The 19526-nt window shown below is 35.9% G+C and overlaps 4 protein-coding genes across 4 annotated transcripts; 3 read left to right on the top strand and 1 right to left on the bottom strand.

Moving 5' to 3' along the window:
* Positions 1–15: 15 nt before the first annotated feature.
* Positions 16–5342, bottom strand: LOC120013938 (homogentisate solanesyltransferase, chloroplastic). Its single transcript, XM_038865923.1, has 10 exons — positions 5002–5342; positions 3822–3943; positions 3571–3717; positions 2723–2948; positions 2263–2336; positions 2088–2180; positions 1616–1733; positions 1393–1455; positions 783–815; positions 16–272 (listed from the first exon to the last, which is right to left on the bottom strand). The coding sequence occupies exons 1-10, from the start codon at positions 5224–5226 to the stop codon at positions 198–200; spliced, it is 1176 nt and encodes a 391-aa protein (XP_038721851.1). The 5' UTR covers positions 5227–5342; the 3' UTR covers positions 16–197.
* A 3456-nt stretch (positions 5343–8798) lies between these two features.
* Positions 8799–9261, top strand: LOC120012953 (40S ribosomal protein S28). Its single transcript, XM_038864526.1, has one exon. It carries the CDS (start codon positions 8800–8802, stop codon positions 8995–8997), a length of 198 nt encoding a protein of 65 aa, XP_038720454.1. The 5' UTR covers position 8799; the 3' UTR covers positions 8998–9261.
* Positions 9262–9782: 521 nt separating this feature from the next.
* LOC120012952 (40S ribosomal protein S5) lies at positions 9783–12079 on the top strand. Its single transcript, XM_038864524.1, has 5 exons — positions 9783–9884; positions 9982–10085; positions 10960–11231; positions 11485–11688; positions 11840–12079. Exons 2-5 carry the CDS (start codon positions 9984–9986, stop codon positions 11892–11894), a joined length of 633 nt encoding a protein of 210 aa, XP_038720452.1. The 5' UTR covers positions 9783–9884; positions 9982–9983; the 3' UTR covers positions 11895–12079.
* Positions 12080–13234: 1155 nt separating this feature from the next.
* On the top strand, positions 13235–19370 carry LOC120012951 (rhomboid-like protein 15). The gene is made up of 13 exons (XM_038864523.1): positions 13235–13404; positions 14104–14269; positions 14853–15156; positions 15517–15549; positions 15654–15745; positions 15859–15932; positions 16653–16747; positions 16910–16979; positions 17332–17474; positions 18033–18090; positions 18184–18240; positions 18856–18930; positions 19019–19370. Exons 1-13 carry the CDS (start codon positions 13381–13383, stop codon positions 19022–19024), a joined length of 1197 nt encoding a protein of 398 aa, XP_038720451.1. The 5' UTR covers positions 13235–13380; the 3' UTR covers positions 19025–19370.
* The last annotated feature ends 156 nt before the right edge of the window (positions 19371–19526 follow it).

The raw sequence follows: 19526 nt of genomic DNA on the forward strand, positions 1-19526 counted from the left end.
TTCTTTCCGCTTCGATTGCATCCCAATTTTCTTTAGTTTAAATTTTTCTCTAAAAAAATGAACAGTATTATTACATGTTACAAAGAAGGCAAAATACATTAACCAGCATAAGTATGCAGCTGTATACACCAGGAAATACACACTCTCTTCAGCCTCCTCCCTCTTACCACTGCCTATACAGATTGTGGATCAATTTGCTATATGAAAGGGAATATAATATACTCAGCATAGAACAGGTTCCATATAAACCGATAGAACTCTGAAATCGCTTCCTGCAAAATGTAAACATCATATGAAGTCACAGTGGACAAGATTTGGCTAACCAAAAATGGTATAGTTCTTGGTTAGGAGCCTAAACATCAGATGGCAAGAGGATTCATGCCATTTTACCATCCGCGGGAACTAATTGAGAAAACTGAAGCGTAGGCAAACAGCCTCTACATCTGCAACACCATATTCTGCCCGACTTTATGGACTGCAAAGACGTACTTATATGCCATATATAACAAAATGTATCGTTTGTCCCTATGTTATCCAAGATTCCCAGGCAGAATATGACTGATCAACAAACGCCCATATGGCATTCTGAATTACCAATATGTACTTGCTATTGACTAGGTCATTTTCATAAGAAATGGAGTTAACTGTTAGAGATTAAGACCCCATTGTCAGTGAGCTACTCTGAACTAAGAGATAAATATGGGCATCTACTAATGCTTCCATTCCAACGAATAAAATAAGCAGAAAATTGGTAATCATGCAGCATTAAGATAGAACGTTACCTTGGTGTAATTTGCTCGCTCTAACACCCACGTCTGACACCAGCACATGAAAGAAATTGCAAGCAATTAATTTTTTTTAAAAATAAAGTAACTAATTACAGATGTGTCAAAATTTAAAACCAAAGTAATACTATAGGATATGTGTAGGCATCAAGCTAAAAAGGACAATCTGATATAGTCATCTCACAACACCACACATATCAACAGTCGCTTATTTGATTTGTAAGCAAGTTTCTATTCTGATTTTGCAAAGGACCACTCCTGAAGACTTGGTCCAAGGGAGTACCAGGATATACTTTAACACCAATTTTGACCTGTTCTTGATCACTCGGTTACAACACCAATCAGCATTAATAAAAGCAATGATGAAGTCTTGCAGTGAATAAAAAGAAAGCTACCCAAGGAAATATTATTTCTCTTCTTGTTTGAATTTGATAGGCAGTATTATCTCTCTTCTTGTTGAGATCACAATGCTACTGTCACACTCACATTCTTTCTGAAGGCATAAATTATATTCTAAGTTCCTTTAATTGAAATTTCAAGGCAGTAACACAAAGAATAACCTAGCCATAATGATCAAAATAATATTTATAATTCCCATGGAACCCACCTGGAAAATTAAACATGCTGCCAAAATTGTATGTACAGGTATCATAATGCTAGACCTGAAAGCCTGTAAAACAACCAAGTGAAAGAAAGACAAACTCTGTGATCATCTCCAATGATTTTTTTTAAAAAAATTATAAAGACAATTAAAAAAACATAGGTCAAATAAAAATTAATAGAAAGTTATTTATATATTGGAAAACTTGTTGGAAAAAAAAGTTTTTTACCTGAGGCATATAAATTGCTGCCAATACTGCACCCATATAATTCACCAGCAACAGCCCAGAACCAAGGAATGCAATATTTCTAACTCCGAGACTTGTTGCTAATGTTGATATTTTGAATCTGTAGAGATTATATTTAATGGCAGATCAGATCTCAGCTTATATAGTAAGCGGTAAGAAGGCTAGGAGCCTCACGAACTGTAGCTATTGAGTGAAAAATATGGAAAGAAAAATAACATTTTCAAGATAAAATAAAATTAGAAACTAATGGCTTGTAAAGAAAAGGTATCATTGATCATGGTTAATGTTCAAAACTCAAAAATGGAACACACACAAAAACACATGGAGCCAAATGCAAATCACATACAACCAACTAAAGTAACATTGTTGCTAAACTCCAAATCCACCATCTTCCGATGTGGGATTCTCATCAAATGGCATCAACACTCAACTGACTCAAGGTTCTGCAACTTACTTGCGATCCCCCTCTACATCTGGAAGATCCTTTGTAATGGCAATAACCAGTGCAAAAATTGTTACAAAAGTTGTGATGAAAGCCACAGGCGAGCTGCAAGGCAGCAAAAGAAAGCATGAATGTAAGAAACAGTCTGAATGGATTGAACAAGTGCACAAACAGCTGAAATACCAACCTCCACTCAAATGTCAGCCCTAAAGCAGCTCTAGTGGCATGATAAACACCAAAGTTAAGAAGAAAACCCCGCACCTGCAAAAAGTGAAAGCCCGATAACCTTAAATTAAAAGCATGACCTATTTCAAGGCCCTGACATGGTAAGCTGATACGAATTCTCCCCTCCAGAGTAGTTTAAGAGTACATCATTGATGTGCCTATCACTACATAATTGAACAACCATTGAGAATGATAGTATTATATTCATTATTTTTGAAGATATTATTAATACGCCCATATTTAGATGATTTTCTTGCTTGATAAATCAATGGCAACATAAGGCATTGGAGAGATAAAACTAGTGTGTTATTTTTGAACATGAACCCGTTCATCTTTTCTCGTTTTCAAATGTTCCTTTATCCATAGGAAGAATCACTTAAATGAATTGCAGGACTGGGAGAAGGAGAATAAACAAACCATACCGTAGCAATTATGAGAAATGCAACAACAGGAAATCTCTTCATTCTAAAAGGAGGAACAGAATAGATGGTGCCGAGAAGAAGCCCAAGAGAGTAAAGAGATGTAATAAAGGGGCCAAAGTTCAGTCCGACAATCAAAAGTCCAGTAATGGCAAAAAATATCACCAACAACCATGCAGATTGAACTGAAAGATCTCCGGCAGCTATAGGTAAATAAGGTTTGTTTACTCTGCAAAATAGATAGAAGAAAAACAAAATAACTCCAAAAACTCTCACATGCATCACATTTCGATGATTTGTCAAAGAGGTGGTATTAAAAATCATGAATCCAAGAACTCAGAGTTGCAATTTTGATTCAAGTAATAAGAGCAGCTAAAATCTTGGATCCAAGCACTCAGACTTCCCCTAGCATTTTCAAAATTTGCTTAGAGGACTGTAAAATCAAGAATCAAGGAACTTATAGCCTGCACAACCTAGGATACCAATAGAGACAACAGATAATACCAACAAGGATCAACTGCTCCAGCACTTTCAACCTATCAAAATTGGGACAACATAATTTGTATGTATCATCTAATTCAAATTAAGTATTGCCATTTGATACGATCTTAGAACATTCTTCCAGGCTTTTTGTCAGACAAAAGACATCCATTCAGACATGGTAATTGTTAAAATTTGAAAATCCATAACCGGTTCTCGCTTTTCCTAAATATTAAACACAGGAAAAGTGTGAAACATCCTCTTATGGTTACTGGAACCCCATATTAAGAAATCAAGACCATTATGCAAGTCATTCTCCACATACTCTATGAGCAAACTATTTAAAGATCAAGTCTAAGAGTGCCGCTTACTTGTCTATCCCAATATCGTAGATCTGATTGATGCCGACTATATAACCATTCCCGCATATTAGAGCAACCAGACCAGATAATGCCTTCCATACCAGAGACCACTTTATCAGATCCGAGTGTGCAATCAAGGCTCTCGCCACCAAAGCACTGTGGCAGAGTAAATGAAGAAACTTGATCAAGGTACTGAAATATACTGGAACTAAACATCAACTCGCCAGCATTAATGACTCTACTTAGAAGTGATTACTTACACAGAACCCAGTGCCGTTCCACGAATGGTATGTGGCCTTAAGAATCTCCAGAATGCATCTTTTAGGTCAAACACTTTGTTCATCAATGGATCAGATCCAGCGGCTCCAACTCGAGTGCAGGCCTGGCAGCATTCACTTTGACATTAGTACAATATATCAACCAATGGGCAGTGTAGAATAAGATTTACTAAACTTGGATACAATCAAGTTGATTCAATAATATCAAGTTCTAAGCTATGCCAAGCAATAGTCAGTAGTAGCAAGATTCCACAGTTCCACTAAAGTGATGATTATCAATTAAGACATGCCAAGGAAATTAAATAGACCATCGACTTCCTTATGTCAGTTTTATATGCATGCTGGTCCTGAAGTTGAGGCAGTTTATCAGCATAAACCATGCCAGTACAGGTGACGCTATCCAGAGGTCTTTGATTTGTTCGTTAGACACTTGACTTTAACATGGAGTATTTTCCAAATAACAAATTTGAGTTTTCTTAGCCATCAAAAGACAGAGGATGGAAACAATTTCCATGGGGCATCCTAATACGTAGTTGAGCCACTTCAGTTCAGTCCAATCCCAGAGAAATTAAGATGGACATGCAAGTGGAACTAGCAATAACCACTATCTGGGAGAAGCTAAATTAGTCACATCACATCAACCCTGCATAAACTGAAATTCAATTGAATTATACATAGAATACTAACCCACTATCAAAAAAACATTTTCTTCCAATTACTTGGGGTTAAAAGTATGATATCTATGTATATCCGATGATTCATAAGATGATCAAGAAGAAATTCCATTCTTACTATTAGAGTACACATTGCACATATACTGGGAATGCAAAATTAGTGGGATCTAGCATAGTTTCTGCGATCGCAAAATCACAACAGAAATTCTCCAAATCTCTACTTTGTATTGTTCTCTTAACAATTACAAAGAATATCATGGTCAATTTGCTTATGTGCATTGATTTTCTCTGTTCATACGAAAGAAATAGACAGAAATTAACATAAATGACCCGCCAACTATCAAGCAGCTTGCAGTTTTTCAATTAAAATACCGTGTATACTTCAGTCAGGTTTCTCTTTTCTTAGATATGACAAGCCAAAATGAACCCACCACAGATATATAAACCAAAACGAAATTTAAGCTAATACTGAAGTGCGTGTAAGGTACCCATATGAAATTACGCCGGTAGTTTTGTTTTGGTAAATCTTTGAGGCAAGTTCTGCGGTTGTAAGGCCCAGTTGAAGGCAGATTCTGCGAGCAATTGAAGAGCAAATCAGATGATAAGCTAGTGGGTTTAAAGGGCATCCTTGTTCGATGAAAATAGGTCTCGGAAGGCGGTTTTATAGCAGAAATTCGAAGGGAAGATGACTGAGAGAACTGGAGGAGCTCCATGTAAGTGTGGGTTCACGATCAGACGAGCTGTACCAGTAGTGATCAGAGTCGAGAGAAGTCCCATCGCTCCTCACATTTCAAGTTTTGGCTTCAAGTGAACCAATTTTTCCAATAACCTCCTTACCAGCTTTCTATTTCTTGTATTTGACCCCATATAAATTTAAGTTCTCAAGACACATGGTGCTCGAGCGATTCATTCCACCAATTTATAATTTATAACCTCAATAAAATAACAGGGCCAAAAACAATTATTAATTAATCAAATAAATTAATAAACTATTAATTGATGAAAGTATTATATACATTATAATTTATAACCTCAATAAAATAACGGGGCCAAAAACAATTATTAATTAAACGAGGTATTAATTAATCAAATAAATTAATAAACTATTAATTGATGAAAGTATTATATAGATTATAATTTATAACCTCGATAAAATAACAGGGCCAAAAACAATCATTAATTAAACGAGGTATTAATTAATCAAATAAATTCATAAACTATTAATTGATGAAAGTAACTATATAATACTTTTTTTGGTAGGTCCTTGTATTTTTTTAATCAAGTAAAGTTTATGAATGTATTTATTATTTCCAAATACATTGTATATATTATTTAATGCATTACATACGTCCGCCATCCGTACTTTTATCTAACTCAGCTACATATGTGTTGGAGGAGTTGTTTTTTTGTTTAATAAGCCGAGTATTTTTTAAAGGATTGAAACCCTTGCATTTCATTCAAAGATAGCTAACGTCACGAAATCAGCCTATGAATTACAAAAGACGAACAATACCATATTACATTAGGAAATTACAAATACCGGATTATATCGTACTACACTGGAATGTACGAAACTACAAACTATGTCGGGATATATCCGAGTAGACTAAACAAACAACCAAACACAAAAAAAACTCGAGCAAGGTAGATCTATCAAATTGAGCAATCCTCCAAACAGATCTGGAAGTAGATCCACATTTAGATATAAATCCATATCCACCAAAAAATCATACATATCTTTGCTTGAACTTGTTGCTTGAAATCCAAAACGTATTGATGGACCGCCGATCATACGTCGTTTTGAAATCAAATCATCCCCAAACGAGATCCATGGGAGAAACTCGTCATATGCCTATATCATTGAAACAAAAACAAAAATATATAAGTGATTGGGGGAGAAGAGGAGGCGATCACCGTCTTCTCCTTTCCATTTGAAGGATGATTTTGAGTTGTGTTTGGAGGGACAACAGAGATAATTTTACTATTTTTGAGAGCAGCAGTGCTAGATAGTCTATATAGTGATAGTCCATGGGAGCTCAAGTCTTGTAAACGAAATTTTGAAACGTTTTAACTCTCAAAATACATGTTAGATTTTTAAAGAAATTACGGCCCCATTTGGATCAACATTTTTAGTAGCATTTATACTACTTGTTAGTATAAATGCTATTGCCTTACCAAACAGGTTTTTTTGACACGTAATCCGATACATTTTTACTCAGCGTTTTATGTTACTTTTGATATGTTACTTTTATGAAGCATTTTAGTAGCATTTCACCATCAAAAGTCAATATTGTCCCCATTAATTTTTTTTATTCCATTTATACCCTCACTTCATGTGTTATTATAAATTAATTAATAAATAAATAAATTTATTGATATTATAAATATTTATCATTTAATATATGCTACTCAGTAAAAATGTTACTAGCAAAAGTTCAACCAAACACCACACAACATTCGAGCAGCATTTATGCAACTAAAATTCTCCAGCATTTCTGCTACAACAATTTCTGCTAACATATCTGTTATTTTCAAAATGTCTTACCAAACTAGGCCTACATATTTAGAATCAACACATAAAACTCTTTATAACGAGATCCATTGTCGATGAGTTTTATCGGGTAAATCTTAATTCCATTATTTTTTTAATGGAATTTAAAAAAAAATGAATTTAGAACTAAAACAATGAATTTTAGACTATGCTTTAAAAAACAATAAAATCTATATTAAAACAATACATTTTTGACAATGAATTGTAGGATAAAAGAGTGAAAATAAAACTATTCTATTGATTAAATCAATGGAATAAACATATTAGGCTTCCATAAGCTACATATATGATGGGTTACATGTTATTTTCGTTTTGAGATATATAAGAACTTAGGAAAATCTATTTCTTTATTGTTGGTTTGTCTGTTGTTTATCCATCACAAAAAAAATCCCATATGATGTGATGGTTGAGTGAATTTATTTTAGTTTATTTTTAAATCTCATTAAAGCAGACCTGATCATGTAGCTCAACTGACAAGCTACCCGGCCCATAGTGGCCCGTTACACACCATGCACTACAAACAAAAGGAACAGAAAAGTCTCACCGAAACCGAATCCTCAAGTTGGGCCCAACCAAACTGCACCAGCCCGCGAAAGAAGTAAAAGACAATATTACCCAAACCAAGAGCCACGAGCCCACGACCAAGACAGGAGAGTCATTTGACATAAAGGTGCTCTATATAAATATAAAAACTAGGGTTTGGCTCTCTCTCGACACGACGACTGCGAGGAAGAAGCGGCCGCCTCTCTCTATCGCTCTGTACTGCTTCTGCTATCTCCCAATCGCTCAGGTGATCCTCTACTTTGGTTATTCTATGTCGTCTCTCCAAATATCCATATTTGTCTCAGGCATTATGGCCGATAATGCTGTTTGAGTTCTTATTTCTTCAATTATGTTTTGTACTTGTAGTGCTTAGATGGTATGCTTATTATATAGGATGATATTTCTTTTTGTGAGGAATCGATGTTCTGGCTATGGCGGATTTGATGCAATCTAATTGTTAATCTATGATTATTTTGTTTTCTGGATATTACTTCAATTATTTTCGAGTTTAGAAGTGGTTTTGATCAGTAAACAATAGGGATTAAATGTCATCGAGTTTTCTCTTGGCATAATGCTTTGTGGCGTGCTGAGATCGATGCATAAGTTTGATACCGATGGAGTTGATTTTTATGTGTTCATCTTCACTATGAATAAGAGGTTGTCCATGTTGTGTCTGCGGCTTTTATTGACACTGTTTTAAAAAATTTAATCTTGTTGTTGTGACTGGGTCGATGAATATGAAACATCATGAATATAGATGACGATGTTTGTAACTTGACTAATTTTTCAATTACTAATATACGAGAATCAGTTAAACTAGAATGTTTGACAAAATCAATTGCCTATAGGGGTAGTTTTTTCAATTTATTGACATCATAGTCCAGCTTTTGATTCTAGAATTCCATTTGACTCCTGAGCCTAGATGTTGACTTCCTCCCAATATTTTTGCGTAATTTTTCTTTGTTGATGACTTCTTGTTTTATACATTTGTTTGATTGATGGTATTAATTTGGGGAGCTTTAAACTTTGACCATGGTCGATAGAAGTTGAGTTTTGCAGTATATCTTTCTGAGTTTTGATCTTAAAGTTGTTGATCCCTTCCTTTAATGGAATTGATTGAATTGCAGCTTAGACGATTACAACTACTTTCTTCTCTTTTAATTTTCATTGCTGTATTTATGTTGCGCGCAGGATGGATTCCCAAATCAAGCATGCTTTGGTGGTTAAGGTAATGGGCCGAACAGGTTCAAGAGGGCAGGTCACCCAGGTGAGAGTTAAGTTTCTTGATGATCAGAATCGGTTTATCATGAGGAATGTGAAAGGACCAGTCCGGGAAGGCGATATCCTCACTCTGCTGGAGTCAGAGAGGGAAGCTAGAAGGCTCCGATGATCTAGTGGTGTTGGAAACTTTTGCTCTCCCTGAAAATGTGTGGTTACCAGTTTTGAGGGTGTCATACTCTATAGTAGTTTTAATTTTTCAGGGATAAGACACTCATCTCTTTATAATACTGTGTTTCAGTGTAATATTGCATTGCAGAAATTCTCAAGTTTGCCTTGTTATTTGAATTGTTGCATCCTTTATGTGGTGCATTTGGTGGTTAAAGGTTTTATGTTTGATGAAATTGAATTATAATCACACCTTTATGTCCTGAAATCTGAATCACACCTCAATGGTTTTTTTTATCCTATTCATAAATAGCCATCTCAATGATTTAATGTGGATTCTGTTAAACAAATTACACTTCTCACATGAGCAATATAAGTTATGAAAACTGTATTTATTTTACTTTATTTTTTTAAATACCACTGTATTTTAGTTTTTTTGAAACTTAGATAATGATCAGTAATTCATATTGTTAATTGCGGAAAATTGAGGCCTAGAATATGTATTTGATGCCTTTAGGAGAGGTGATAAATTTTTTATTGAAAACTCATTAAGCCATTTTATTGAAACTATTAACTGAATTTTTCCAAAAATTTTGTAAGAGGAAGAAATTGCAAGTAAGTTTAATTTAAAAAGAAAAAAACAGAAAATATGAACATCACGTGACTGGCACGCTTTTCAGCTCTCTGGTAGTGCGCAAATACGAATAGCTGATCTCGGCCGCACCTGATTTAACCAAAAACCCGTCAGCTCAGAGTAGCCATATAAATTTGCTGAAACTAGGGTTTTTGCTCCATTGTTACTCATTGCGGGAGAGAGTGTCGTTAGCCGCTTCCTTGCATACCCGCTTCCTTGCATACCCGCTTCAGCTAACTCTTCACTGCCCTAATCAGGTCTGGCACTCTCTCTGCTCCTATTAACATTTTCACTGCTTCAATTGCTGCATATTTCGAACAGTATGGCTTACACTCTGTGTTTGTGCAAATATAGGTATGGAAACCGTCGTGGCGGAACCCGTGGCGCAACAGGCCGATCCGACCCAGTCTCACTTTGATGTCAAGCTCTTTAATCGTTGGAGTTTCGAGGAAGTTCAGGTTGTCACCATAGCTCTACTCACACTCAATCCCTTTTGAACTTATTTTATCACATTATGTTTTTTGTTCAAGGATATATCATATATCGTTGACGACCGTGTTTCGGTTTGTTATGTTTTGTTTATTTTGCCCTTTATATGGCAGTTTAGTGTTGAATGGATTCGTACCTCTGATGATTGTACTACCTCTAGATTTGCACATGCATTACGTTTGTTTTATTACCGCTAGTTTTTTTTTTTGACGCTGATGATTGAGGGATTTAGATTTGTAAATTATTGAAGAACTGAAGACGTTTGGTTTTGTGATTGTTGTTTGTCAATTGTCATGCTTTTTCCCCCTCAATTGTTTATTAAAATTCAATCTAAATGATTGGATTAATACATAGGATTATAGGAATGCCTATAAGTAAAAGAATTTGTCAATTTATAGAAAATTGGCTTGGTTGCAAAGTGAGATTGTCCATCTTAGGAATTCGGTAGGCTTTGGCTTATTTTAAATATGTATCATCTTTTCTTTTGGGGGGTTTTCCACGGGTTAAAGTAGTTTGGTTTGTGTTGTTATCCTTGGTTGTATGCTTAGTAGCCACAATGATAGCTAGTGATTGGTTTTATTTATATTGTTTTTTGAATTTGGATACTTGTTAGGTTTCTGTACTCTGTGTGGTAGTCGTTTCTTATTCTCTGTTGAGTTCAAATTAGAGCTTCTTTGACTAGTGGCTTACAACATGGCACTCAGTGTTGTTTTGTAGCTTTCTATAACTAAATTCACTTCATTTTTTTACTTTAATTTTTGACGTTGTTAATTAAATGTCACTCTTAGTGTTTGATATCATTTTTTAGTTGTACGCTGATACATTTTAAAATGCCTTATCTAGGTAACTGACATTTCTTTGAGCGACTACATTGGAGTACAACCTTCCAAACATGCAACTTATGTCCCCCACACAGCTGGGAGGTACTCTGTCAAGCGGTTCAGGAAAGCCCAGTGCCCCATTATTGAGAGGCTTACAAACTCACTGATGATGCATGGCCGTAACAATGGCAAGAAGCTCATGGCTGTGAGGATTGTGAGACATGCCATGGAAATCATACATCTGCTAACTGACATTAACCCCATTCAAATTATAGTCGACGCTGTAATCAACAGGTACACGATGTTGAATAAATATATTGGCTCTGGACCTCTGGTTGATAATTTTTGTCTATTCTAGAAATGTTTAGTACTTTTATGCTCTCGGGTCATCTCTCGTAGAACATAGAACTTGATTGGCTTGTGTAGTACTGTCCAAGAGCATGAGGACCGCTTGAAGAGTTGGCTATTTACATTTTTGTTTTGGTTTAGCTTGGTGCTTTTTGCAAGTCTTATGTCTAATTATTGGGGTCTCTCTATATTTCTGCAGTGGCCCCCGTGAAGATGCTACTAGGATTGGGTCTGCAGGTGTTGTCAGGCGTCAGGCTGTTGATATTTCTCCTCTTCGTCGTGTAAACCAGGCCATATATCTCCTGACCACTGGTGCTCGTGAATCTGCATTCAGAAACATCAAGACTATTGCTGAGTGTCTTGCCGATGAGCTCATTAATGCTGCAAAGGGTTCGTCTAACAGGTAACCAAGGCTTAGTTTGGTATAACTTCATGACTTTAACTTTGATTGTAGCCTGTCTTGTTGTGGATTATTCTATAGGCACTCTTATCTGTAATTCATTTGATGATACTGTTTTCTTGCAAGTTTACCATGTTGATTGTGCTGTGTTCAGTTATGCCATCAAGAAGAAGGATGAAATTGAGAGAGTTGCCAAGGCTAACCGTTGAGGAATCCTCGAAGAGATCTTTTCACAAGAAAATTTTGTTTGTCTTATCAAGGTCATTAGTTTTGCATGTTCTTTTACCTTAAACACGTGCTGAACAATTTGCTGTTCTTTATGTGTTAAGATTTTAGTCTTTGTTGGAGATTTCTTAGTTAGTTAATATAAGAATGGGTTTAGTGGCTTAGTGAACTCTGTGCAGCTCTATTTCCTTAATTCTACTTCGATTTTTGTCATTTGACATTTCTTTTGAGGGTGTATTTTCCTAGAATTTGCTACCCAGATGGCCAGTTTTCATTGGATTATCTTTTCCATGTCTCTGGCAGCATTAATATCTTAGCTCAACATTTGGGAAATTGTGGGCGATATCAGAGCATAACCTGGTTTCAGCAGTTGGGTTGCTTCCCTATCAATTTCACCTTGGATTTCTAAGTTTAGTAGGGTTTTTAGCTGCCACTGAATTTAAGTTGTGGGTTACCCTTACCCCTCCCTTGGTGATAACTTTGTATTCCCCTTCCCTTGCCAGGCTAACCAGTAGGAAAGGTCGTGGCTGCTAGTTCTATACTGGATTGATGATTCTGTAAGAAAATTACAGCAACCTATCAAAACCAATGGAAATAAAATTAAGTGTCAAATTCGTTCAAGCTTTATTGTCTTGTTAGTAAGATTAGCAATATAGGTTACTAGTGACCAGCTCCTCTGGAAATCCGGACAAGGCGCCATCAAATTTTCCAGAACCACTTATTCTATTTGATTTTTCTCCTGAGAGTCCAAAAGCACTTTTTTTTAGCTGTTGAAGAGCATGACATGGAACCAATTGAGTCAATAGATAATCAAAAGTTCAGCTCCTCCGGAAGAACTTCTTTGCCCCAGAGAGCTGATGAGAATAACACTTTGATGTATGGATATTGCTGTATTAGTAATTTAGTATCACTTCTTTTATAGACTTGGAAAATATTCTTCAATTCACTAGAAAATGGAAAAAAAAAAAAAGAAGAGCCAAACATGGTTACAAAGAAACCAACGAAATCTTTTCTAATGATTTTTCTTTTGATGAAAATTGATAATAATTATCCGTCAAGTGTATTTATAAAAATATATTGTTGATATCTAAAACGAAGCTAAATGAGGATTTGATAATTTTACTCGAAGTCAAAAGTCCACTTAATGACCATGAGATTGATCCAACGATTCAGATTTAAAAAATTCTAACAATTTCATGGCACCACCATTCCAGCCCCCATCCCAATCCCGAACCGGTTTGGCTTTATCTAGAATCGAACTTCCTGAGCTGAGATAGTGAAGTCTCCTTTGGTTACTTTATTGGTGAGACTTACCCGTCACACTCACAGTGGTTGGATCCGACCCGAAATGAAGGTCGGAGCCGGGACGCCGTACAATTTCTGTCTTGTAGTTTCTATACATTTCGCGAAAACCTTTTTGAAATATAAGAGACAAGGGAGGGAGCCAAATTTCTGTTTGCGCACAGACATATGAGGCCAAACATCGTGACTGAGGTAAGCTCAGATCTCTATTTCCTTCTTTCCTTCAATTTAAACGCACTTGCTAGGGTTTCATATTGTCAATTTCGAATTCCGATTGTCTCAAACCGAAACCCTAACTTTCCTGTCGCCTGCGCGTTTGGTTGCTGAGAAATTTTGATGCCATCCATGTAACTGTCTGCAATATGTCTTTGTAAATTATTAGGGGAGAAATGACAGTATTTACCGAAAGTTTATGAGCTAAATGATTTGCTTACTGATACGTGGGTAATGGCATCGGGCTGGTTTAGATGCAAGTGTAACAGAAAATTTTTTAATCAGTTGTGTTTGGTTGGTTTTTTTAGGCTTCCTGTTACTTCGAAACTATGTAGAATATTAACTACTTTCCATAGTTGTACTTTGCTTCGATGTGATCTTTTGTATTACTTGAAATTTTGAATCGTGCTCGAATTAAGAAGAAGAGTTCTTCTTTTTCTGTTTCTTTTTTAAATTATGTTGAATGTAATGAGAAGGCATAGTATGGTCTCGATTCTCAACATTAGAAGTTCTGTCAAGCATCCTTCCAATTAGGCTAGCCACGCTGACCATTTTTGTGATTTCATGCTCTAGATGATCTCATGATTATGCTTTTGTTCTTAAACACCTAGGTAAAATTTTCAGTTCGTTGCTTAGTCTCTGTATGTTGTATATTTATACTGGTGCTTCGGTTTATAGGCAGGACTGCCTACCAGGTTGAGGCAATGGTGGGATAGCATTCCTTTCGTTACTTCTGGAGTTGTGATTGTCTGTGGGGCTATCTACTTAATCCGCCTCTTGATTGGATATGATTCCTTTTATGAGATATGCTTCTTGCCTTCGGCAGTTATATCGAGATTTCAAGGTAATTGTCATTCGTAACTAGTACTACTTTAAATGTGAAGAAATTAATTTCATTTTGTCTTCCTCACAATTTGTGAAAATAGCTCTTTTTAATAGAGCACTGGCATTTTCCCTTCAGTATTACTGTGATTTCCTGATGCATAACTTCTTATTTTGAATAATGCAAAATTGTGTGAGGACTGAGGAGTGCCAATATAATATCAGAAAATATCTGAGGACATGCTTCTTCATGGAAACTGGATTTTAATTTAGGCCATGGAATTACTTGTCATGAGCCTTAAATAGGTTGTGCTTGTAAAACATTTTATAATTTAGCCTCACCTTTTGGGCTTTAGGCCTGACTTACCCAACTCGAAGCATTAGATAAGCCTATGCTTAATCAGCCATTTTTTTGCCCATTAATGGCTTTCAACTTCATCTACTGGCTTGCCCAATATGTAGATATTTGTCTTGATCTCTTAGATTACTGTCATTATGTAAAATTTTATCTGATAACTCGCAATCTAGCAGTTCTCTCTTATATTAGAACGCAATTCATGTAGATTGTTTAGAATTACTCTAACTTGTTCTTATTCTCCTTGCAGCTTACAGGATTTATACATCTATTCTTTTTCATGGTTCACTGCTCCATGTTCTGTTCAACATGTTGGCTTTGGTACCCTTGGGCTCGGAACTGGAAAGAATCATGGGATCTTTCCGCTTATTATACATGATAATTTTGTTGGCTACAACCAATGCCATATTTCATCTTCTTATTGCATTAGTGGTGGCCCACAATCCCTTTCGCCCTTATCCATTTCTCATAAATGAATGCGCGATAGGCTTCTCTGGAATCTTGTTTTCTATGATTGTTATAGAGACAAGTTTGAGTGGAGTTCAATCTAGGAGGTTGGTCTTTCAAATAATTATTATGCTTAATATATTCTATAAGACTATAATTGCTCTTATTAACTCTTAGTTGTTTGCTAGTTCTGCTGACATTATAGAATTAGTTGTCCACATTTGTGCACGCACTTACTTAGGTGGATGGATGCATATGCACAAGCTACAATCTCGATATTAATATCATCTATTCATGTTATAATGTTCTTTCTTTTTACTGCAAAGAATGGTGTCAAGGTAAGTGTTCCTGTACCCATGCTCAATGCTTGGGTGTGAGTCACCACACTCAAAGTGTTAAATTAACCGTTAAATATTTGGTCATTGCCACGAGTTCTCCATCTAAAATAAAGTTCTTTTGATTTGCAGTGTATTTGGGCTCTTTAGCGTTCCTGCTAAGTGGTAAAAGTTACTCGCTTTCTGGTTTGCATTCGTTGTGCATAATTTCTCTATATGTTCATATTTTTTTCAAGATACGGTATTTTAGTTTGAAATATCCATTTCAGGTATGCATGGATCTTATTGATAGTGTTCCAACTTCTTATGACAAATGTCTCTTTACTTGGACACCTCTGTGGCATTTTGTCTGGATTTGCATGTATGGTTACGCCATTTCTGCTCTAAGATTTTCTACCTCTTCATCTTTTGTATTTTGTGCTGTATATGTGTACGATTATCACTGCAAAATCATGTTTCTATCTTAACGTTCAGATACTTATGGCTTGTTCAACTTCCTTATTCTTGGAACATCCTTTTACTCTGCCATTGAGGCCTCCTCTTTGCTTGTAAGTATTTTTATAAGAGTCAAATTTCATTTTCTTTCAATTTTTTGTTAGAGTGCTTCGCTGCATCTTGCTGTTTAAGTGGCTCAGCAAATCCAGCAAACACGTTCATAATCATCATCATTTGAACAACATCTATTCTTGCACACAAAATATGCTTTTAAAATCCTGCTGATTTTGCTATACATTTACTTTATAGGTCTATTTTGAATGCTTTAGATACTACTATAGTAATATATGAGATAATATGTAAGGTTAATGGTGTGTTTTGGTGTGTCTCTGTATGTATTTACTTCCCTTAGGCTTTAACTTTATCGCGTATTTCAAATGGTTAACTTCATGGAATATTAATATCATTTCTACTTGGGCCAAATCTGTTGTGTCCTCATATGCCATGCACACTTTTATTGCCATCTTGTCTCGTCACATGACCCTTCTAAGTAGCTATTATTATATGTGCATTCTTCTTCCAATGTGCCAAATTTGCATGCTATTTTACATCCTGATAACCAATAAGATGCCCGTTTCTTACAAACCAATGGTCTTTGTTCTTCTCTTTTTTCCTTTAATAGGATCTTCAGTTTTTCTCTGTCTTGATGTTGCATTGTGACATATCTAGAAATTATTTAACATGGCATGGTAGACACCTCTCATTTTCCTTGCGTGCATAGTGTTTGAGAGTTGTAGCCTTAATTTATTCTGAAACTTTCAATCTGAATCCAGTCTACTTGTGTGAGGCGACCTAAGTTTATCTTGTGCACTGGTGGAAATCCTTCAGGCCACATTCCTACGTATTCGAGCCAAAATACACACTCGAGGTAGGTTCTGCTTACCATGATCAAAGTTTTCTTCCTGCCGATATTCAACTAGATTCCGGCAGTCTCCCTGAAATATGACCTACCGATAGATTTCTGCTTACATTATCAAATTTTGTCTGCATGCTGTTACAAACTTGAGGTATTTTTCCCACTTCTAAACAGTGGATTATTTTCTGGAGATATTTGGAGAAACTTACAGTCATGGATGCCACAGAGGGACACATCTTCTCAGGTATGCATTGATGGATTTTGTCCTCTTTTAAACTTTCTAACATAATTCTAAATGTTTTTATTACAAAATAATGGGCTGTTATTGGGTTTACCAAAGCAGGTTTTGATATGTTCTTGAAATCTGAGCAATGTTACCTTAATGGTTGTCTGCGGGGCTTGAACTATTTCATTATGCTTTAACGATTAAACTTTGGCCCATTAAAAGATGTTTGGTGAATCAATGGACCACCACTATTCAATGATTGTGTGCTTTTAGTGTTTGCTTGTTTTTGTCCTTGAATTCGTTGAACCTAGTTCCAAACTCTGGTTAAAGTGGTGCAAGCTTACTGTTGGCTATTCTTGATAACATGCAGTCAACACAAGACAGTAGGTTTCCAGGGAGGGGAAGGACTCTTGCTTCCAACCTGAATCCAATGGTTCCTGCTGTAAATTCAGACTCAAACCTCCAGGCGAGACTTTTAGATAATAGCAACCTGAATCATCCATCAGATGGAAGGTATGGCCAATGATACTTTCATGCATTTCAGAAGTTTCTCTGCTCATAGTTGCATGCAATTCAGATCACTTTCTTGTCACTATGGGATGTATATTTTAGCTGTTTTGGTTGTTTTTTTTTAATATATTAGTGGCATTGGGATTTTGAGAATTGTTATTTGAGTGGAATTTTATGAAACCTTTTATCGATGCTAAAAGTATTCTTATGTTATCTTTTTTTTCTTCTTTGATTTATTGAAGTTTTCTAAGAAATTAAAGAACACAATATGTGTTGACAAAAATATATTCAGTTGAAGTAAAAGCATTTTTGGCTCCAATAGGAGTTAGTTTCTCTTGAAGTCACTTGGAGAAGCAACAAATACCCTAATTTGTATCAAACTTGGACGAGCATAGCCACTCATATGGTTATTTATACCAAGTACCATTCCCTATAACTTCTCCTGTTCATTTTCAAATTGTCACAATTATAGGAATGTAAAGCTACTTGCTGCAGGAAGATCTATTTCAGCATCTTTTGCTTGCCATGAGCAATAAGTCTTCTTTTTTCTTGGTATTTCAGGCAAGCAGCTGTAGAAAATCAAGTTGAGGGAGCTCCAGGAATCCTTGCAGGGCAGAGGGTATCTCTCAGGAATTTAAGAGAATTTTATTGCCTTTTTGAATCTTGAACTGTTTCTAATACAATTTAATGTTTGTATGATCAATTGATGCAGCGTGTTCTTCCATCTGATGAAGCAGTTCAAAAACTTGTATCAATGGGTTTTGAGAAGGTAATAGTCATGCTATCCTATTCGCTATTTTTTCATTATGTATTTTATTCAGCTCATTTTCTTTTCAACTGGGCAACTTTACAACTCAAGGAATTTAAGACCTGCTTGGATTGATCTTTTAGAGAGTTAAATGAAGAGGGTTAAGGAGGGAGGAGTAACTTCATCATGCTTGGATTGTATGAGAGAGAGTTAAGTAGGTTAAAGGAGGGGGGAAATTTCCTCCACTTAACCCTTCGACTCAACATTTTGTAACCTCAATTTGGAGGGTTTGTGAGGTGGGAGAAAATTTTATTTATTACCCAAATCATCCATAGAAGTTTTTCACTTATTTCAACTTTTGTAAATGGTATTTTTGTAACTCACATCTCTCAACTCGCATTAACTCTACCTTCTATCCAAGTAAGAGTGGGAAAGATACTCCCCCCACTTAAATTCACCCCACTCACCTTTACTTAACTCTTCATTTTTCAATCCAAGCGAAAACTAAGGCCGGCATAGCTTCCTTTAAGAACGTAATTGAAATCTTGTTGACATTGAATTGAGAATAAGGTTGGAAACCATTTCTATAATTTGACATATGAGGTCTCTGATGCTAATGCCTTGGGATTGTTTCAGACACAGGTCGAAGTTGCACTAGCCGCTGCTGATGGGGATCTTAATGTAGCAGTAGAAATTCTTATGAGCCAACAGGTTTGTTTTCGGGAGTTAATATTTTCCAAGGATCTTGCTTTTTGGCTGTTCTTGTCTGACTTCCTTGAATATGATTTCATATCTGCAGGGGTAACTTGGAAAGCAGTTGCAGTTAAAACAACGGACTTTATAGTGACAGTCCTTTATGGACATAACCCCGTTCAATTTGTTGGTTCTCTCTAACTCATGCGATGTCTTTGAATGTGGTTGGTCTTCTGTATTGTGGGGCATTTTTCACTCAATCTAGTAGAGTATATACAACAGAGCTGATGGTATATTGTTCAAAGAAAAGTCTTGGATATGTAAAACGTGTGTAATCCTTGTGGTAACTATAAGTGTCAAGTCTCTTGAAAAATCCACAAGTTTAGGCTCGGACAGAAGCATTTGTAAGTAGTTCAAAATTTCGTGTCATGTCTTTTTCTTTCTAGTCATTTGATCAAGGCTATCCGTAGAAAGGCAGCTTCCCAACTTCCAGACAACCCAGAATAATTGCACAGCATCTGTACGGAAGGACATTTGATTGCAGGTTTGATTTTAGTTCTCACTAGTAAAGCAACGAATTATCCCTTTAGGTTGAGGCCGAGCTTGAAGGGAAA

Source organism: Tripterygium wilfordii, chromosome 13 (assembly GCF_013401445.1).
Source record: "Tripterygium wilfordii isolate XIE 37 chromosome 13, ASM1340144v1, whole genome shotgun sequence".
Classification (NCBI taxonomy): Eukaryota; Viridiplantae; Streptophyta; class Magnoliopsida; order Celastrales; family Celastraceae; genus Tripterygium; species Tripterygium wilfordii.

What these genes read in the sequence shown, in the direction of transcription:
- LOC120013938 (XM_038865923.1), bottom strand. Translation starts at nt 5,226, where the DNA reads ATGGAGCTCCTCCAGTTCTCTCAGTCATCTTCCCTTCGAATTTCTGCT. An exon ending in CATTTCTCATAATTGCTACG is followed by an intron (nt 2,337 to 2,722) that starts GTATGGTTTGTT and finishes CACTTTTTGCAG; the next exon opens with GTGCGGGGTTTTCTTCTTAA. An exon ending in GGGCTGACATTTGAGTGGAG is followed by an intron (nt 2,181 to 2,262) that starts GTTGGTATTTCA and finishes GCTGCCTTGCAG; the next exon opens with CTCGCCTGTGGCTTTCATCA.
- LOC120012953 (XM_038864526.1), top strand. Translation starts at nt 8,800, where the DNA reads ATGGATTCCCAAATCAAGCATGCTTTGGTGGTTAAGGTAATGGGCCGA.
- LOC120012952 (XM_038864524.1), top strand. Translation starts at nt 9,984, where the DNA reads ATGGAAACCGTCGTGGCGGAACCCGTGGCGCAACAGGCCGATCCGACC. An exon ending in GGAGTTTCGAGGAAGTTCAG is followed by an intron (nt 10,086 to 10,959) that starts GTTGTCACCATA and finishes TGCCTTATCTAG; the next exon opens with GTAACTGACATTTCTTTGAG. An exon ending in GCAAAGGGTTCGTCTAACAG is followed by an intron (nt 11,689 to 11,839) that starts GTAACCAAGGCT and finishes TGCTGTGTTCAG; the next exon opens with TTATGCCATCAAGAAGAAGG.
- LOC120012951 (XM_038864523.1), top strand. Translation starts at nt 13,381, where the DNA reads ATGAGGCCAAACATCGTGACTGAG. An exon ending in AGTGGAGTTCAATCTAGGAG is followed by an intron (nt 15,157 to 15,516) that starts GTTGGTCTTTCA and finishes TTTGATTTGCAG; the next exon opens with TGTATTTGGGCTCTTTAGCG. An exon ending in TATCAATGGGTTTTGAGAAG is followed by an intron (nt 18,241 to 18,855) that starts GTAATAGTCATG and finishes GGATTGTTTCAG; the next exon opens with ACACAGGTCGAAGTTGCACT.